General features: G+C 41.1%; 2 protein-coding genes and 1 pseudogene across 6 annotated transcripts in view; 1 reads left to right on the plus strand and 2 right to left on the minus strand.

Annotated features, from left to right (window-relative positions):
- The window catches only part of ARL3 (ADP ribosylation factor like GTPase 3), a 537,289-nt gene that overhangs the window by 509,670 nt on the left and 7,510 nt on the right, over window positions 1-20,109 (minus strand). Inside the window, exon 1 of one of the 2 annotated variants that reach the window (XM_050804208.1) lies at window positions 8,033-8,042. The exons of the other annotated variant lie outside the window; for it this stretch is intronic. The gene's annotated coding sequence lies outside the window, so the exon portion shown is untranslated. Of the gene's footprint in view, window positions 1-8,032; window positions 8,043-20,109 lie in introns of those variants that run through there. 2 annotated transcript variants of the gene reach the window in all.
- The window catches only part of NT5C2 (5'-nucleotidase, cytosolic II), a 183,834-nt gene that overhangs the window by 79,383 nt on the left and 84,342 nt on the right, over window positions 1-20,109 (minus strand). For all 4 annotated transcript variants that reach the window (XM_050804131.1, XM_050804132.1, XM_050804129.1 and 1 more), the window contains exon 2: window positions 7,339-7,463. In XM_050804131.1, coding sequence (XP_050660088.1) covers window positions 7,339-7,439 — 101 coding nt within the window. In that variant the 5' untranslated portion in view covers window positions 7,440-7,463. The remainder of the gene's footprint in view (window positions 1-7,338; window positions 7,464-20,109) is intronic.
- Window positions 7,710-8,576, plus strand: LOC126962275 (MARCKS-related protein-like; annotated as a pseudogene).

The raw sequence follows: 20,109 nt of genomic DNA on the forward strand, positions 1-20,109 counted from the left end.
ACGAGGTCAGGAGATCGAGACCATCCTGGCTAACAAGATGAAACCCCGTCTCTACTAAAAATACAAAAAATTAGCCGGGCGTGGTGGTGCGCGCCTGTAGTCCCAGCTACTCGGAGGCTGAGGCAGGAGAATGGCGTGAACCCGGGAGGCGGAGCTTGCAGTGAGCCAAGATCGCGCCACTGCACTCCAGCCTGGGCGACAAAGCGAGACTCCGTCTCCAAAAAAAAAAAAAAAGAAATTGACATTGACATTGACACAGTTCACAACTTTATTCAGACTTCATCAGTTTTACATGCATTCTGTGTATGTGTAGATTAATATATTTACCACTAGAGTTGAGATACAAGAGTTCTTTCACAAGGTATTCCTTGTGCTACCCTTTTATAGGTACACCCACCTTCTCCCTCCACCCACCCCAATCTCTATCCCTAGCAACCATTAATTTATCAATCTCAATAATTTTGTCATTTCAAGAATGTTACAGAAATGGAACCATACAGAGTGTAACCCAGATTGGCTTTACTAACTCAGCATAATTATCTTGAGATTTATCAACGCTGTTGCATGTATCAACAGTTCACTTTTTACTGCTGAATAGAATTTCATACATAGAATTTTGGGAGGAAAATACTAAGCTGAAAAAATTCTTACCAGTCCCTAAATTCTTACCTGTCATTCCTTAGGAACGTGAAACATGAATAAAAGCATTAGAATGATAAAATAACAACAACAAAAAAAACCCAGAGTTTTGTATTTTTTTCTTTTTCTTTTCCCCCCCTTTTCTTTTTCTAAAGACAGGGTTTTCCTGTGTCACCAGGCTGGAGTGCAGTGGCACAATTAAAACTCATTGCAACCCCAAACTTCTGAGCTCAAGTGATCTTCCTGCCCTAGCCTCCCGAGTAGCTAGGACGACAGGTGCACAGCACCATACTCAGCTAATCTTTTTACTTTTTGTAGAGACAGGGTCTCATTATGTTCCCCAGGCTGGTCTCAAATTCCTGGCCATTTTCCCATCTCGTTCTCTCAAAGTGCTAGTATTACAGGTATAAGCCACCACACGCAGTCACAATTTTGATGTTCTACCTCACTCTTCTTATTCCGACAAGATATATCCCATATACATATTATTTTTCTTTTTTTCCTTTTTTTTTTTTTTTTGAGACTGAGTCTTGCTCTGTCACTCAGGCTGGAGTGCAGTGACACAACCTCAGCTCACTGCATCTGCATCCTCCGCCTCCTGGGTTCAAGCGATTCTCCTGTCTCAGCCTCCCGAGTTGCTGGGATTACAGGCACCCGCCACCAAGCCCGGCTAATTTTTGTATTCTTAGTAGAGATGAGGTTTCACCATGTTGGCCAGGCTGGTCTCAAACTCCTGACCTCAGGCGATCCGCCCACCTCGGCCTCCCAGAATGCTGGGATTACAGACGTGAGCCACCATGCCTGGTCCCATATGTATATTATTTAAGGAACATGGCTCTTCAGCCTTCCAGAAGACCTATATTTTCCACATGATTTTCAATTTACAAAGGGGCTACTGAAATTTTAGCAATTATCCACTGAATATTTGAACCAATACTAAAATGACAGTTTACTACTCAGCTTGATTAATGACAAAATTAAAAAGCTGAATGACATTCATATGATATCCATAAGTGATTAAAAGAGAAAGAAATTGAAAGTGATCAACCTGGCAGTCTCTATCTGCATATAACCTGACACCTGCTTTTAGTATGAAGTTTAAAAAAGAAAATCATAAAGATTTCCCTTTTTATTGTTTTTGTTTTTGAGACAGAGTCTCACTCTGTCACCCAGGCTGGAGTGCAGTGTTGCAATCATGGCTCACTGCAGCCTCGACCTCCCAGGCGCAAGCAATCCTCCCACCTTAGACTCCAAAGTAACCAGGACTACAGGTGCTCACTACCATGCCCAGCTAATTTTTATATTTTTGGTAGAGACGGGGTTTGCCATGTTGCCCAGACTGGTCGAACTCCTGTGCTCAATGAGCAACCTGCCCGCCTGGGTCTCCCAAAGTGCTAGGATCCCAGGCATAAGCCACTGTGCCTGGGCCATCATAAACATTTCTAGATCCAAGCTATAAGTACTACAAAATTATATATATATATATATATATATAAATTCCTTTTCACTCCTTAAACATGTACAGGAAATTTACTTTGATTTTAGAAGAAACTATTATTCAACAGATTTATATAAAGACTGATATGGCTCTGGAAGCCTAAACTGCAACTAAAAAAAAAAAAAAAAAAAAATTCAGATATATAATTTAAGATAAATATACAAAAGTCTTCAAAGAATTTTAAAGACAAAATCATTGCAATTATCTTCTAAAATAAGACAAAAGACTGCTTAACAAAAAATTCACAAGCCTAATAACTTACCAAATTTCAGTTCAATACGATAAAACCACTGCTAAATTAATAAGCTGTGTTCATAAAGAAAAAAGCCAATTCATTGTCCTACAGAAATTCTATTGTATTGGAATCATCAGAACTTTACCAGTGTAAAACTAAATGCCTGACTTCGGTATCCTGGGCACAGTCAATGTAGAGAGCAGATGAAAAACCTAATTGTTCCATTCTTGGATTGGTAAATACAAATTCTGATCTATAGTGATCACTAAAAGATTTTAGTATTTAACAAAAACTAAGAGGTAATTTTCGAAGCTGCCTCTTTCAGGTCACTATGACATCTGAGCAGCTCAGCTTGTCTTCTAACCATATAGCAAAACACATTCCACTGAAAGGTTTGGCCTGATGACTATCCTCAGCCCAGAAAACTAAACAACCTTAAGGAAATGAAGGAGGAGCAACAGTCATACATTTTGAAGGCCAGTATCTTAATAATGACATATGACCCACATCTCTATATTGAAATTCAGAAAACTGATATTAAGCAAGAAAAAAGCTGGAAGTTACATATTTATTTACTAAGAATATTTAGCTTCTTCTAAAGGGAAATTGTAAAGCATCACATACAACATATACTTTGTGATAATGATGAGCATAGCCTAACTTAACCAATGATAAATTACCAAATCAAATAAATGTCTTTAATGAAAAGGCCTGGAAACAGAGTATTCTACAAATTGACTTAACGAGAAAACTAAAATAAATTCATTTTAAATGGTTTCTATTTAAAATTTTTAATTAACAAAACCAAATACTGTTAGGAGATACAAGTTTCCTGACTACATCATAAGTACAGATAATAATCTACCTCAAAATTGCAAAGGGATTAGATTTTAAATGTTCTCATCACAAAAAAAAGATAAATGTAAGAGGTAATGCATGTTAATTGGCTTGATTTAGCCATTCCACATCAAACTGTACACCATAAATACATACAATTTTTGTCAATGTTTAAAAACACGCACATTATATATATATATATATTTATACACACATACATATATATAATGTTTTTATTGTTCTAAAAGCACACACTTATATACTTTATTTTAAACACTGGGCATGGTGGCTCACACTTGTAATCCCAGCACCTTGGAAGGACAAGGCAGGAGGATCACTTGAAAACAAGAGTTGGAGATCAACCTGGGCAACAAAGCAAGACTTTGTCTCTACAAAAAAAATACAAAAATTAGCCAGGTGTGGTGGTACGTGCCTGTAGTCCTAGCTATTCAGGAGGCTGAGGTAGGAGAACCACTTGACCCCAGGAGGTTAAGGCTATAGTGAGCCATGATCAAGCCACTGCTCTCCAGCCTGGGTGACAGAGCAAGACCCTGTCTCAAAAAAAAAAAATAATAATAATAATAATAATAATAATAATTTTAAAGTAAATTCTTGCAAGAGACCAAGAACCCAAATTTTCTACATTAAAAATTTTTTTCAGGCTGGGAGTGATGGCTCACATCTGTAATTCCAGCACTTTTGGAGGCCGAGGTAGGAGGACTGCTTGCAGCCAGCAGTTCAAAACCAGCTTGGGCAACAAACAGAGTAAGACCACATCTCTAGAAAAAAAATTTTTTAATTACCAAGCACAGCCAGGCACGGTGGCTTACTCCTGTAATCCCAGCACTTTGGGAAGCCAAGGCAGGCGGATCACGAGGTCAGGAGTTCAAGACCAGCCTGGCCAACATGGTGAAACCCAGTCTCTACTAAAAATACAAAAATTACTTGGGCATGGTGGCGCATGCCTGTAATCACAGCTACTCCGGAGGCTGAAGTAGGAGAGTTGCTTGAACCAGACCCAGGAGGCAGAGGTTGCAGTGAGCCAAAATTGCACCACTGCACTCCAGCCTGGGCTACAGTGCGAGACTCTGTCGCAAAAAAATTAATTAATTAAAAAATAATAAAAATTACTAAGCACTGTGGTACACACCTGTAGTCCTAGCTACTGGGGTGGCTGTGGCAGGTGGATTGCTTAAGCCCAGGAGTTTGAGGTTACCATGAGCTATGATCACACTACTGCACTGCAGCTTAGGCAACAGAATGAGACCCTGCCTCTTTAAATAAATAAACATAGATAAAGTTTTTTTCAATGATCTAAAATATCAAGCCCTTGAAAATGTTTTTTCTATTGTTTCCAGTACATACACCTTACTATATGAAAGAATGTAGGGTGCAGAATCCATCTAAAATCTTCCAGGAAATACCATTCCAAATGAGTCAGGAGTACATTCATTCAGGCTACGATACACACGTATGCGCGCGCACGCACGCGCGCACACACACACACCCCTTTTCTTTTCTTTTTTTTTGAGACATGGTCTCGTTCTGTCACCCAGGCTGATGGCATGATCTCAGCTCACTACAGCATCCACCTCTCAAGCTCAGGTGATCCTCCCACCTCAGCCTCCCAGGTAGCTGGGTCCACAGGTGTAAGCCACCACACCCAGCTAATTTTTGTGTTTTTTTGTAGAGACAGGGTTTCGCCATTTTGCCCAGGCTGGTCTGGAACTCCTGAGCTCAAGCAATCTGCCTGGCTCAGCCTCCCAAGGTGCATGGATTACAGGTGTGAGCCACCATGCCCAGCCTATGATATACATAAAATACAACTAGGATGTTTATTAAATGATGTTTACTAGTCCTTATTTCCACTGCTAAAAATGTTACATCCTAACCTAATGTTAATAAATACTTATAGCATAAAGACCAAGCAAATAACTGAAGAAAAAGTATACAACTACATATAACATAATACTTTCCAAATGTATCTTATGCTTTATTACACAGACACACATAAACGTTCTGTTTTACACTTTAACATGCCATATCTAGCAACATATCTCACATACAGAAAAGAATCATTAGTACCCATTTGACAGGAATCTTTAGTTTTCACTTTTTCAGGGTTTAAGGAACAACAGCATCTTAACACCTAGAAATGCCACAAAGTGACCTACCATGAGGCAAATATCACCAGCCTACTTAAAAAACCAACTATTGATATAATAATTAACTTCTGATATACTCAATAACAAGTAACAATGTTTTACAAAATATATTAGTATTTATTGAAACAACAAAATGTTACCTAATTCTGACTTAGCTTTCCTATAGAGAGAAGACTGCACTTAGAAATTTTTTTGTCTGCTTACAAAAACTTACCTGTATAAACCAGTTTAGCCATTTTTCCAGTAAGATTTCAAAGTAATATTCATTTCCTTTTTCCTGTAGCCCAGAAACAGCTAAGTGATTAAGAGTCATTTTAGACTTCCTGTAGCTTCCATGTAACTTTTTAGCACCGCCAATATACTAGTACCTGTACTTACTCCTGGCTTTCCTGGTATGGGAGGCGAAGATGGGTCTAGTAGGGCCCAGATCTTTCTACCCCAGAAATTCACTTTAGGTGTAAATTTCTAATTTCTTCTTAAAAATAAATAATTACTAAATACCTTATCTACTCCCAAGTACCCTAGCTACTTAAAATTTAGGTAGAAGCAAACATTTAATTGAATTTATAAAAAGAGGTAAGTAAAAAGAAAATACAATTTAGGCTGGGCTGAGTGGCTCATGCCTGTAATCCCAGCACTTTGGGAGACCAAGGCCGGAGGAATGCTTGAGCCCAGGCGTTTGAGACCAACCTGAGCAACATAGCGAGACCCCATCTCTAATAAAATAAAATTTTTTAAAACAATACAGTTTAAGGCCGGGTGCAGTGGCTCACGTCTGTAATCCCAGCACTTTGGGAGGCCGAGGCAGGTGGATCATGAGGTCCAGAGTTCAAAACCAGCCTGGCCAAGATGCTGAAACTCTGTCTCTACAGAAAAAATAAATAACTAAAAAATACAAGAATTTCATTCCTGGGCTGGGTGTGGTGGCTCACACCTATAATCCTAACACTCCAGGAGGCCGAGGCAGGTGGATCACCTGAGGTCAGGAGTTCAAGACCAGCCTGGTTAACATGGTAAAACCCTGTCTCTACTAAAAATACAAAAATTAGCCAGACGTGGTGATGGACGCCTGTAATCCCAGCTACTTGGGAGGCTGAGGCAGGAGAATCGCTTGAATCCAGGAGGTGGAGGATGCAGTGAGCTGAGATCGTGCCACTGCATTCCAGCCTAGGCAACAGAGCCAGACTGTCTCCAAAAAAAAAAAAAAAAAAAAAAAAAAAAAAAAAAAATTCATTCTTGGCAGGGTGTGGTGGCTCAAGCCTATAATCCCAGCACTTTGGGAGGCCGAGGTGGGGCGATCACTTGAGGCCAGGAGTTCAAGATCACCCTGGCCAACATGGCAAAACCCTGTCTCTACCAAAACTACAAAAATTAGTCTGGCATGGTGGCCATGCCTGTAATCCCACCTATTGGGGAAGTTGAGGCATAAGAATTACTTGAAGCCAGGAGGCAGAGGATGCAGTGAGCTGAGACTGCACCACTGCACTTCAGCCTAGGCAACAGTGAGACTCTGGCCAAAAAAGAAAACAAAAAAATACAAAAATTAGCTGGGTGCACACCTGTAGTCTCAGCTACTCAGAAGGCTGAGGAAAGAGAATTGCTTGAGCCTGGGAGGCAAAGGTTACAGTTAGCCAAGACTGCGCCATTGTACTCCAGCCTGGGCAACAGAGCAAAATTCTGTCCACCCAGCACCCCTTCAAAGAAAGAAAAAAAAATTCTTATTAACTTAGGTGCAATTTTCTAGCAACCAAAGACATTTTTCTCTTAAAGACTTTTATTAGTAGATATACAAAGCAGTATGGTGTACTAGTAGTTAGAAGTCTCGACTTAGAACTAGATTTATACCATGAACTAAACATACGATCTGAGTTACTTAACCTCTCTGTACATTAATTTCATCATCTGTAAAATGAAGTGCCCGCTTCACAGAGCTGTTTTGAGGATTAAATAGACAAAATACTTACCGATGATAGGCTTCTCGACGATACTTTTTCAGGGCATGCTTATCCATGTTAGCAGGCATATCTGCTGCATTCTGCAATCGATCACTCCAAGAGGTTGACATTTTATTTTAACTGTATTTTGTATTCTAGAAAAGAAAATCATTAATTTAGTAACTCAATATTGGCATTTGTATACTGACATCTGATTTTTCTAAAAATCAGAAAAACTCCAGCTTGCAAACTGCCTAATATAATTACCTATTAAAACACACTGAATACAGTAAATATGCTGAAAATTATACTGACACTTCTCAACAATCTAAAGTTGGAAAAATAATTTCATATGGTAATTTCAATCCAGAAAGATAATTTATACTTCCAAATAATTAAGCATGGCTGCCAGTAATTACTAACTCTAATCCTAGAATCTAGAAAAGGCACTAAAACCACAGCACAGCACAGTTTGTGAAGATACATAATTTTAAGTTGATGTATGTTTTTAAAATATGTGTAGTAGGCAAATTTTAAATTCTGATCAACAGATTCTGATGTGGAGTAGAACAGTAGCAGGCACAGCAAGCGGGTTGGAGTGAGGGTACAGCTTGTTTCCCCATCCCTGTGAGACGCCAGCCCCATCCCTCTGCCTGCCCAGCCAATCCCACTGTACTACCCCAAGGTGTGAGCCTGGGTTGGATACTGGCTACCCCCCAGCAGACCCCCACCATCACGGGCAGCCAGAGCTCCAAGGCTCCTCGGAAGATGTGACCACCAGGGTTGCAGCAGGCACTTCCCCCGCAAAGACCAACAGACAAGACAATGGCCACGTGAAAAGCAATGAAGACTTATCTCCCAAGGGTGAAGGAGTGTTGCCCTCTGTGAACAGAACACATGAGACAGCTGGGGCCATTGGCGAGGCCATTGAGCCAGCATCCCCTATCCAGGGTGCTGAGGCCAAGGGGGAAGTTTCCCCTAGTAAGTTCTCTCTTAAATCTTTCAAATTCAGCAGCCTGCTCTTCCACAAAAATTGGAAGGAGGACGGGGGCGGTTCTTCTGCCTCTCAGCCAGAGGAAATGCAGGAGCAAGGTGCCTGCAGCAACAAGAGCAATGCCCAGCAACGGAAGGCTGTTGCTACCCCTGAGAGCCAGGAGCCCCAAGCCAAGGGGGCAGAGGGTAATGCTGCCTCAGAAGAAGCCCCAGGCTACAGAGACATCCACTCCCTTGGGGCAGAGAGTGGCCCTATACCAGGTAGTGCTGAGTAGAATGAGTAGCTAGGTAGGGGCAGGTGGGTGATCTCTAAGCTGCAAAAACTGTGCTGTCCTTGTGAGGTCATTGCCTGGACCTGGTGCCCTGACTGCCTTCCTGTGCCCAGGAAGGAAGGGGTTATTGCCTCCTGCCAGCCACATTCCCTTTCCCCCTCTCACTCCCATGGATTCTCCCATCAGCCATCTGGTTTTCCTCTTAAGGTCAGTTGAAGACGGGCCCTGATAGCTTCCTGAGTTAGGTCAGTGATGTAAAATGGAGTTAGGTCAGTGATGTAAAATGCTCCTGGCCCTGGCCCTACCTCCTTCCCTGTCCCCACCTCTGCAGAAGACAATTGTTGGTTTTCTTCCTTGATTATTTTCCAAGTAGGTTTTGTTTACCCTACTTCCCAAATCCTGAGCCAGAAGTGTGGTGCTTATACTCCCAAACATTGCATGCCCAGCCTCCTGCCATTGCGTTTTAGTAGTCTCTTGTGCTGTGTCTGGTGGCACTTGGGCTGAAAAGGACACTGCCCCATCTAGGTTTTTGGTTTGTTTTTGAAACAGGGTCGGCCGGGCGCGGTGGCTCAAGCCTGTAATCCCAGCACTTTGGGAGGCCGAGACGGGCGGATCACGAGGTCAGGAGATCGAGACCATCCTGGCTAACACGGTGAAACCCCATCTCTACTAAAAAATACAAAAAACTAGCCGGGCGAAGTGGCGGGCGCCTGTGGTCCCAGCTATTCGGGAGGCTGAGGCAGGAGAATGGCGTAAACCCGGGAGGCAGAGCTTGCAGTGAGCTGAGATCCGGCCACTGCACTCCAGCCTGGGCGACAGAGCCAGACTCAGTCTCAAAAAAAAAAAAAAAAAAAAAAAAAAAAAAAAGAAACAGGGTCGCAGTGGCGTGATCTCTGCTCACTGCATCCCAGGCTCAAGCCATCTTCCCACCTCAGCTTCCCTAGTAGCTGGGACCACAGGCAGAGATGGGGAAAAGGAGGGAGGGTCTCTACAAAAGATGTTGCCAGGCCGGTCTCGAACTCCTGGGCTCAAGCAATCTACTCACCTCAACCTCCCAAAGTGCTGTGATTACAGGCGTGAGAGCCACTCCCCAGCCTCCATCTAGGTTTTCATAAATGTCTTAATCATGCGGAAATCTCCAGCTTGTATATCAAATGTGTCTCTTTTTTTGACTTGGTAAGAAAGTATTAGGCTTTGGAGTTGGGGGTAGGTCTGTAATGTGAAACAATTTGTCTTTTCTTCTCCCATTGTTATAAATAACTTATAATGCCAAAGCTCAGATTTTTACTTTTTTTTTTCTAAGCTGCTAAAACCATTCTCTTCCACCTGGTTTTACTGTAACATTTGGAAAAGGAAAAAATGTCACCCCTTTAAAAGATAAATATATTTCGATAACATACTAAGTTCAGTCAATGGTGGCACAAATACAAGCAATAAATATTTGATTTCTATTTATTGCATGCTTTTACATTTTTCTGTAATAAATTATTTTCAGCTGGCAATAAAGACTATGAGCAAAAAGAAGGAATAAACTAAAACATTTCATCTAACTAGGATAAACATCTAAAATGAGGTGTGCAGCTTAAGTGTCTTTAACTACTTTAACACCAGGCTATTCTTAGGTTTCACTTCTGTTTTTGAAGTTTTCATCAGTTAAGTAGTTTCAAATAAGGATGAAAAATATCCTCTTAGAGTTAAGAAGTCTATTAACATTTTATAAAAATAGCATTATTTGTGAAAACATCTGGAGCCTAAGATAGTTCCCATCTTGAAAATGCTAACATCATTTATGACATGAAGTCAATATATACCTCCCTTCCTCTCTCCCTTCTCCTGAGACAGGGTCTCACTGTTGCCCAGGCTGGAGTGCAGTGACATGATCATAGCTCACTGTAACCCTGAACTCCTGGGCTCAAGTGATCCTTCCACCTCAGACTCCAGAACAGCTAGAACTACAGGTACTTACCACAACACCCAGCTAATGTTTTTTTTTAATTTGTGTACAGACAGGGTCTCATTATGTTGTCCAGGGTAAGTCTTTTTAATATAAATCACCCCTGTGGCTTTAAAAAAAAAAAATTTATTCAGGGGAAATTCACATAAAATTGACCACTTTATTTTTTTTTTTTTTTTTGAGACGGAGTCTCGCTCTGTCACCCAGGCTGGAGTGCAGTGGCCGGATCTCAGCTCACTGCAAGCTCCGCCTCCCGGGTTCACGCCATTCTCCTGCCTCAGCCTCCCGAGTAGTTGGGACTACAGGCACCCGCCACCTCACCCGGCTAGTTTTTTGTATTTTTTAGTAGAGACGGGGTTTCACCGTGTTAGCCAGGCTGGTCTCGATCTCCTGACCTCGTGATCCGCCCGTCTCGGCCTCCCAAAGTGCTGGGATTACAGGCTTGAGCCACCGCGCCCGGCCAAAAACTGACCACTTTAAAGTGAACAAGTTGGTGGCATTTAGTGCAACCACCAACTCCTTTTAGTGTCAAAATACTTCCATGACTCTAAAGTAAAACCCCTTATCCATTACGCACTTTCTCCCCACTATGCCCTCCACCTAGCCCCTGGCAACAACCAATCTAGACTCTGTCTCTGGATTTAACTATTCTGGATATTTCATATAAATGGAATCATACAACATGTGACCTTTTGTGTCTGCCTTCTTTCAGTTAGCATAATATTTTCAAAGCTCATCCATGTAGTATCACATATCACATTTCATTCCTTCTAATGACTGAATAATCCATTGTGCAGGAACAACTGGCTCTCCTTTTGTGGAAAAATGAACTTAATCCACACCTCTCAACACACACAAAATTTAAGACGGATCATAGACCTAAATGTAAAATCTAAAACTATAAAACTTGTACACAGACCAGGCACAGTGGTTCATGCCTATAATCCCATCACTTTGGGAGGCCAAAGTGGGCGGATCACTTGAGCTCAAGAATTTGAAGTCTGGGCAACATGGCGAAAAATTAGTTGGGCATGGTGGTCCGTACCTGTAGTCCCAGCTACTTGGGAGGCTGAGGCAGGAGTATCGCTTGAGCCCAGCAGAGGTTGCAGTGAGGCGGAGGTTGAGGCAGAGCTTGCAGTGAGCCGATTATGCCACTGCACTCCAGCCTCAGTGACAGAGGAAGACCTGTCTCAAAAAAAAAAAAAAAAAGCCAGGCACAGTGGCTCATGCCTATAATCCCAGCACTTTGGGAGGCCGAGGCGGGCAGATCACGAGGTCAAGAGATCAAGACCATCTTGGCCATCATGGTGAAACCCCGTCTCCACTAAAAACACAAAAATTAGCTGGGTGTGGTGGCACGCACCCATAATCCCAGCTACTCAGAAGGCTGAGGCAAGAGAATCACTTGAACCCAGGAGATAGAGGTTGCAGTGAATTGAGATCGTGCCACTGCACTTCAGCCTAGGGGACAGAGTAAGACTCTGTCTCAAAAAAAAAAAAAGATAAATAAGGCAAGAAAATAAAGAATGACAATGGTCATACTCTCAGGGGCATCTGAACCAGGGCAACTATCTTGAGTAGGGGCTGGGTAAAATGAAGCTGAGACCTAATGGGCTACATTCCCAGATGATTAAGCATTCTAAGTCACAAGATGAGACAGGAGGTCAGCACAAGATACAGATCATAAAGACCTTGCCGATAAAATATCTTACAATAAACAAGCCAGCCAAAACCAACCAAAAGCAAGATGGCAATGAGAGTGACCTCTGCTGTCCTCACTACTACACTCCCACCAGCATCACGACAGTTTACAAAGGCCATGGTTACGTCAGGAAGTTACCCTACATGTTCTAAAAAGGGGAGGCATGAATAATCCACCCTGGTTTAGTATATAATCAAGAAATAAGCATAAAAATGGACAAGCAGCGACTGGCGCAGTGGCTCACGCCTGTAATCCCAGCACTTTGGGAGGCCAAAGCGGGTGATCACCTGAGGTCAGGAGTTCGAGACCAGTCTGACCAACATGGTGAAATCCCGTCTCTACTAAATACAAAAAATTAGCTGGACACGGTGGCCCACACCTGTAATCCCAGCTACTTGGGTGGCTAAGGCAGGAGAATCGCTTTAAACCGGGAGGTGGAGGTTACAATGAGCCGAGATCACGCCACTACACTGCAGCCTAGGCAACGAGAGCAAGACTGTCTCAAAAAAAAAAAAAAAAAAAAAAAAAAAGGACAAGCAGCAGCCCTTGGGGTTGCTCTGCCTACAGAGTGGTCATTCTTTTATTCCTCTACATTATCTTTTTTCTTTTTCGAGATGGAGTCTCGCTCTGTAGGCCAGGCTGGAGTGCAGTGACGCAATCTTGGCTCACTGCAACCTCCGCCTCCCAGTTTCAAGTGATTCTCCTGCCTCAGCCTTCTGAGTAGCTGAGATTACAGGCACGCGCCACCTTGCCCAGCTAATTTTTGTATTTTTAGTAGAGACGGGGTTTCACCATGTTGGTCAGGCTGGTGTTGAACTCCTGACCTAATGATCTGCCCTTAGCCTCCCAAAGTGCTGGGATTACAGGTGTGAGCGACTGTGCTCAGCCTTCTCTACTTCCTTAATAAACTTGCTTTCACTTTACGGACTCGCCCTAAATTCTTCATTACATCAGATCCAAGAACCCTCTCTTGGGGTCTGGATCAGGACCCCTTTCCTGTAACAATACTGTACGTAGGAAAACCATGGAAGGCCTCTTTGAGGAGATAATATTTGTTCAGAGACCTGCGTAAAGTAAGGGAGTGATATACAAAATAAAGCAAGTTGTATGTACAACAACTGCACATACACAAACAACAACTGCACCCAAATAGCTGGGATTACAGGTGCATGCCACCACGCCCGGCTAATTTTTTGTATTTAGTAACACAGTGGTTTGCACCTATACTCTCAGCTACTTAGGAAGCTGAGGCAGGAGGATCGCTTGAGCCCAGGAGTTCAACGTTGCAGCGAGCTACAATCATACCACTGCACTTCAGCCTGGGTGACAGTGAGACCCAATTTCTAAACAAAAAAATAAAACAAACAATACACCAACCTACCACAGGGTTGGCATATATACATCATATTAATCTGTTCTGCATATTATGGTTTATGTGCATATGCAAAAGATTCAGAATATTTTATTCTCTTAGGAGGTTAAAATATTGTCTCTGCAACCTTGTTTGTATACTTAATTTGTTCTAAGTCCCTCTGCATGGCTGAGAACTTAAAAAACTAAAACAAAATTGCATTTATATATTATCTTTCCATTAGATGTTTTCTCTCTCTCTTGTATTGGGAGGAAAAAGACAAGCTATGGTTTGGGACAAAATATTTGCAAACACACATCTGACAAAAGAACTTGTATCCAGAATATATGAAGGGCTCTCAAAATGCAATAATAAGATAAATAATCCAATTAAAATACAGGCAAAAATTATGCATAGACATTTCATCAAAGAATATATATAAATGGCAAATAGGCACATGAAGTGATGTTTAACATCATCTGTCACTAGGGAGATACAAATTAAAAACACAGTAAGATACCAAAATATGCCTATTTGAATATTTAAAATTAAAGAGACAGACAACATCAAATGTTGAGAATGTAGAGCAACTTGAATTCTACTACACTGCTGGAAAGAAAATAAAAATGGCACAAGCACTCTGGAAAAGTCTGCCATTTATTTAAAACTTAAACATATACCTATCATATGTCCCAGGCTTTTTAATTGTAAGTAACTGTCCAAGAGAAATTAAAGCATATATCCATATAAAGACTTGAACACAGGCTTGGGCACAGTGGCTCATGCCTGTAATCCCAATACTTTGAAAGGCCAAGATGGGCGGATTGCTTGAACCCAGGAGTTCAAGAGCAGCCTGGGCAACATGGCAAAATGCAGTCTTCACAAAAATTGAAAAATTAGCTGGGCATGGTGGCACATGCTTATGGTCCCAGCTACTTGGGAGGATCACATGAGCCCAAGAGGTTGAGGCTACAGTGAGCCAAGATCGTCTCGTGCCATTGCACTCCAGCCTGGGCGACAGAGATCCTATCTTAAAAAAAAAAAAAAATTTTTTTTTAAACTTATACACAAATGTTCACAACAGCTTTGTGATGGCCAGAAACTAAAAACAACCCAAACGTTATCAACAAGTGAATGGATAAAAATACTTATGGTACATCTGTACAATGTAATACTACTACGCAATACAAAGGAATAAAGTATTTACATGCAAAACATTAAAAAAATTCATAATAATTATACTGAGTGAAAGACAAAGAGTACATAGTGTATGATTCCATATATATAAAATCCTAGAAAATGCACACTAATCTGACAGAACGCAGATCAGTGGCTCCCTGGGGTAGGGAGGTCAAGGAGGGAGAGGAGGAGGTATTACAAAGGAGCCCAGGAAAACTTTTGGGGAGAAGCGGTGATACGTTCAATATCTTCATTATGGTGATGGTTTCATGGGTACATATATATATGTCAAAACTTATTATATACTCTATGTGCAACTTATTGTATACCAATTATGCCACAATAAGACTGTTTTTCAGCCAGTGGCAGTGGCTCACACTTGTAATCCCAGAACTCTGGGAGACCGAGGCGAGTGGATCACCTGATGTCAGGAGATCACATCACTGTACTCCAGCCTGGACAGCAGAGCAAGACTCTGTCTCGAAAAGAAAAAAATTTTTTTCACAGGCAAAACATGCACAGTCCCCTTCACCACTACCATCACCCTCCCCCAAAGAAAGGAAAACAGCTGCTCCAACAGCTTTAGGCAACTGCTGAAAACAGGAAGCAAAGAGCAACTGAAACTGTAGGGTAAGCCTGGTTAGCAATGTGCACTGAATATTCTTTCCCTCAAAATGGTATGCCAATAAAATGCTGACAGCCGCATGTAGTAAGACCACTATCTTTAAACTACAATGAAAGGAAATTTTGTCCCTCCCATAATTACCTTCTCATTACTTAACATAATGTTAAGAAAAGTTCAAGAATTATGATGTAGTACAGTAACATTCTTCATGCCATGCCCAAATTGATAAAAGTATATAAATAGCAGTCAAGGCCGGGCGTGGTGGCTCAAGCCGGAAATCCTAGCACTTTGGGAGGCCAAGGTGGGTGGATCATTTGAGGTCAGGAGTTCGAGACAAGCCTGGCCAACATGATGAAACTCTGACTCTAGTAAAAATGGAAAAAAATTAGCCAGGCATGCTGGCATATCTCTGTAGTCCCAGCTACTCGGGAGGCTGAGGCAGGAGAATTGCTTGAACCTGGGAGGCGGAGGTTGCAGTGAGCTGAGATTGTGCCACTGCACTCCAGCCTGGGCAACAGAGCAACACTCCATCTCAAAAAAAAAAAAAAAAAAAAAAAAGCAATCAGCACTTCTTTTCATGACAATTCTGCATTAAGACAAAATGCCATACTGCTAGAGTTATACATTGGCAAACACTCTTTAAAAAGTCATTTTACATGGCCGGGCACAGTGGCTCAAGCCTGTAATCCCAGCACTTTGGGAGGCCGACACGGGCGGATCACAAGGTCAGGAGATCGAGACCATCCTGGCTAACACGGTGAAACCCCGTCTCTACTAAAAAATACAAAAAACTAGCTGGGCGAGGTGGCCGGCGCCTGTAGTCCCAGCTACCCGGGAGGCTAAGGCAGGAGAATGGCGTAAACCCGGGAGGCGGAGCTTGCAGTGAGCTGAGATCCAGCCACTGCATTGAGCCTGGGCTGACAGAGTGAGACTCCGTCTCAAAAAAAAAAAAAAAAGTCATTTTACACGTCTATTTCAAGTTAGGTGAGTAATTCATTTGGAATAAAGTAAGAAGCACTTTAACAATATGTAGAGCAGGTCTATCAGGCGAAGTGTTTAACACATGGCAGTTTGAATCAAATACTCATTTTTCAATGGAAAAAGTATGTCAACGTAGATAATAGGGTAATAACAGCAGTATGAATAATCACTAGTTTCTACTCCACTGAAATTTTAATTTTGTATTTAAAATACAAAACTTGGGTGGTTCACACCTGTAATCCCAGCACTTTGGGAGGCCGAGGCAGGTGGATCACCTGAGGTCAGGAGTTCGAGACCAGCTGGCCAACAAGATGAAACCCTATCTCTACTAAAAATACAAAAATTAGCCAAACATGCTGGCAGGCACTCTTAATCCCAGCAACTTGGGAGGTTGAGGCAGGAGAATCACTTGAACCTGGGAGGCAGAGCTTGCAGTGAGCCAAGATCACGCCACTGTACTCTAGCCTGGATGACAGAGCAAAACTCCATCTTAAAAAAAAAAAATACAAAACTTGGCATTTGTAAGTTTTATAATCAACCCATTCACTCTCATTCTAAGAACACTGCCCTAAAACTTAAATGGAAAGGATAATTTTAAATAATTTCTTCAAATTTTCTCACCAGCCTGAAACTTATTTTGGTCTCTAAATACAAAAACTTTCATTGCATATTACTTACATTAAAGCAGTTTCTGGAAAAAGAAAAGTTAAAGCTATATCCTCCACTTGTATGCCTCATATTGTACTAAACAGCCACATTTTATTCAGTCTTTGATAACCCCAATCCTTGGCAGATGAGCGAGTAAAATCAATAAACTATAGTAGTTAGCCACTTGGTTTTATTGTTATATTGTGATTAAGGGTCCTCTCTGTAACACAGCCACAAACCAACTTACTGACAAATACATCCCCTTAAAAACACAGAAAGTCAGATGCAAGTTTACTTTATCTACCAGTACTGCTGAAAAACTAAATCCTCATATTTGTAGTTAACAGTGTCACCTATAACTCAAAGAACAGCACTGTGAAATAAGCTATAGCTTTTTAAAGTATTTTGTAAACTTTAATCCTTATCATCACAAAACACATGAAAGGAGATACATATATGTATATATACACACACGTATATAAAATACTTTAAGTGGGGGTGGGAGGTGGGTGAGGGATGAGAAATTACCTAATGAGTACAATGTACACTACTCAGGTGATGGTTACACTAAAAAGCCATACTACCGCTAAGCTATATATCCAAAACTGTATCCCCTAAATCTATAAAAATTACAAAATAAAATAGTTTAAGATGAAAAAATGCCTATTTTTCCAGAAGACTCCTTAAAACTGTTGCATTTAAATTATGTTAAATGTTTCACTACCTCTCATCATCTTTTAAACAGTTCATGATAAGTTTTTTTTTTTTTTTTTTTTTTTTTTAAGTTTCTTTGAGACAGGAGTTTCACTCTTGTTGCCCAGGTGGAGTGCAATGATGCAATCTTGGCTCACTGCAACCTCCGCCTCCCGGATTCAAGCGATTCTCCTGCCTCAGCCTCCCAAGTTGCTGGGATTACAGGCATGCACCACCACGCCCAGCTAATTTTGTATTTTTAGGACAGATGGGATTTCACCGTGTTGGTCAGGCTGGTCTCGAACTCCTGACCTCAAATGATCCACCTGCCTCCCAAAGTGCTGGAATTACAGGCATGAGTCACTGAGCCTAGCCTATAAACAAGTTTTTTTGTTTGCTTTTCATTTCATTATTTTCATTCAGAGTTCTTTATGTCATTTGTCCCAAATTGCACTACACATTCCTGTCAAAGGCCAACACTCATAGTTCACACACCAAAGTGATGCCGACGGATAACAAACTCCAACTAATAATATCGCACTTACCCACACACACCACTCTCTCCTCTTACCCTACTTTACTTGTTTTTTGCACGTAATACTTACATTTGACAGTTTGCATTCTGTCAATCTCTCCAAAATACAAGCTCCATAAGGCAGAGGAATGTTTTATTTGCTGCTCTATCCCCAGCATCTCGCAGGGTAGACTTAACAGACAAATAAATGAACCACTAAACCCCTATACATGAAGTCCTTTGGTTTTCAGAAGCCTATTTTTGTGTAAGCCTGAAAATGCAAGAATAACTGCACAAGTCCTTGCTCTAAATGAATATTCGTGAAATCTTACTCTTGATTCACAAATACATAAGATTCTTGGCTTGATTAACATAATATTTTGCTAACATTTCAACATCAGGCCTTGGAACAAAAGCTTCCTTGTTCTCTGAAGGAAAAAATAACAAAGTTGAGAAGAGATCTTGTCCAGTGAGAAATGCAGTACCTGTTGCCTTGACAATTTGTTTTTCTTCTTCAAGCAGCTACATGCTCCTATCTGTAGTCTGAAATTGTAACTAGAAACTACAAATTTATTTCATCTGTTCCTAAAGTTTTAAAAAACATACAAAAAAGACTGGAATTTTGCTATGTTCTCATCAACATTCTATTGCTACTATCCTGCCATATCACATAGACTGCTATATATTTGTTCTACATCAACACATTAAGGTTGCTTCTAACCGAATGTTTTGAATACCAGACCTTCAACAATAACATGGTTATTGACACAAAGGAACAAGAGAGCATGTAAGGAAAACATTTTAAAATATTGAGCTATTTCTTCAAAACATTGCCATAATTAACTGAGGTCTTCAAAAGCATACAGGTATAAACAAGTTGCACAATTTTTACATTCAGACCATATATAACTTTGCACCTTTAGTAATGATTCCTGAATACTCCTTAAAAAAAAAAAAAAAATAGGGCAAGGTACAGTGGCTCACACCTATCATCCCACCACTCTGGGAGGCCAAGCCAGGCGGATCTCTTGAGCTTATGAGTTCGAGACCAGCCTAGGCAACATGGCAAAACCCCCATCTCTATAAAAACATGCAAAAATTAGACAGGCATAGTGATGGGTGCCTGTAGACCCAGCTACTCGGGAGGCTGAGGTAGGAAGATTGCTTGAGCCGGGAAGGCAGAGGTTGTGTGAGCCAAGATCGCATCACTGCACACTCCAGCCTGGACAACAGACAAAGACTCTGTCTCAAAAAAAAAAAAAAAAAAAGGGCAGGTAAAAAACTGCTTTATTTCAAAAAAGAACTCATTCTCTTACCAATGAACTCCTGCTCACCATTCAACTTTGGTTCAGCTTTTTTTTTTTCCTCTTACAAAATAATTTAAAAAGATAAAATCGGAAAGGCATAAATAACCAGACCACAGTATTTCTACCTTTTAATAAATAAATTCGCACTCAAGGTTTAGTCCACCTATTTGGTTAAAATTCAGAGATATGCATGAGTTCAATGCCTTAATAACGCTAACATGATAACAGCCAACATTTATTGAGTACTTACTATTTTTCATGTATGATTCTAAGCAGTACAGTACATATTTTAACTCATTGACTTTTCAGAACAACCCTATATGTTAGGTACTATTATTCTCATTTTACGAAGAAGTAAACAGGAAAGAGAAGTTAGAAAATTTGAAGTCACAGAATTATACTGTGGTTAAGAGTACAGATTCTCGGCCGGGCACGGTGGCTCAAGCCTGTAATCCCAGCACTTTGGGAGGACGAGACAGGCGGATCACGAGGTCAGGAGATCGAGACCATCCTGGCTAACACAGTGAAACCCCGTCCCTACTAAAAAATACAAAAACAAAAACTAGCCAGGCGAGGTGGCGG

The sequence above is a fragment of the Macaca thibetana genome, chromosome 9, assembly GCF_024542745.1.
Source record: "Macaca thibetana thibetana isolate TM-01 chromosome 9, ASM2454274v1, whole genome shotgun sequence".
Classification (NCBI taxonomy): domain Eukaryota; kingdom Metazoa; phylum Chordata; class Mammalia; order Primates; family Cercopithecidae; genus Macaca; species Macaca thibetana.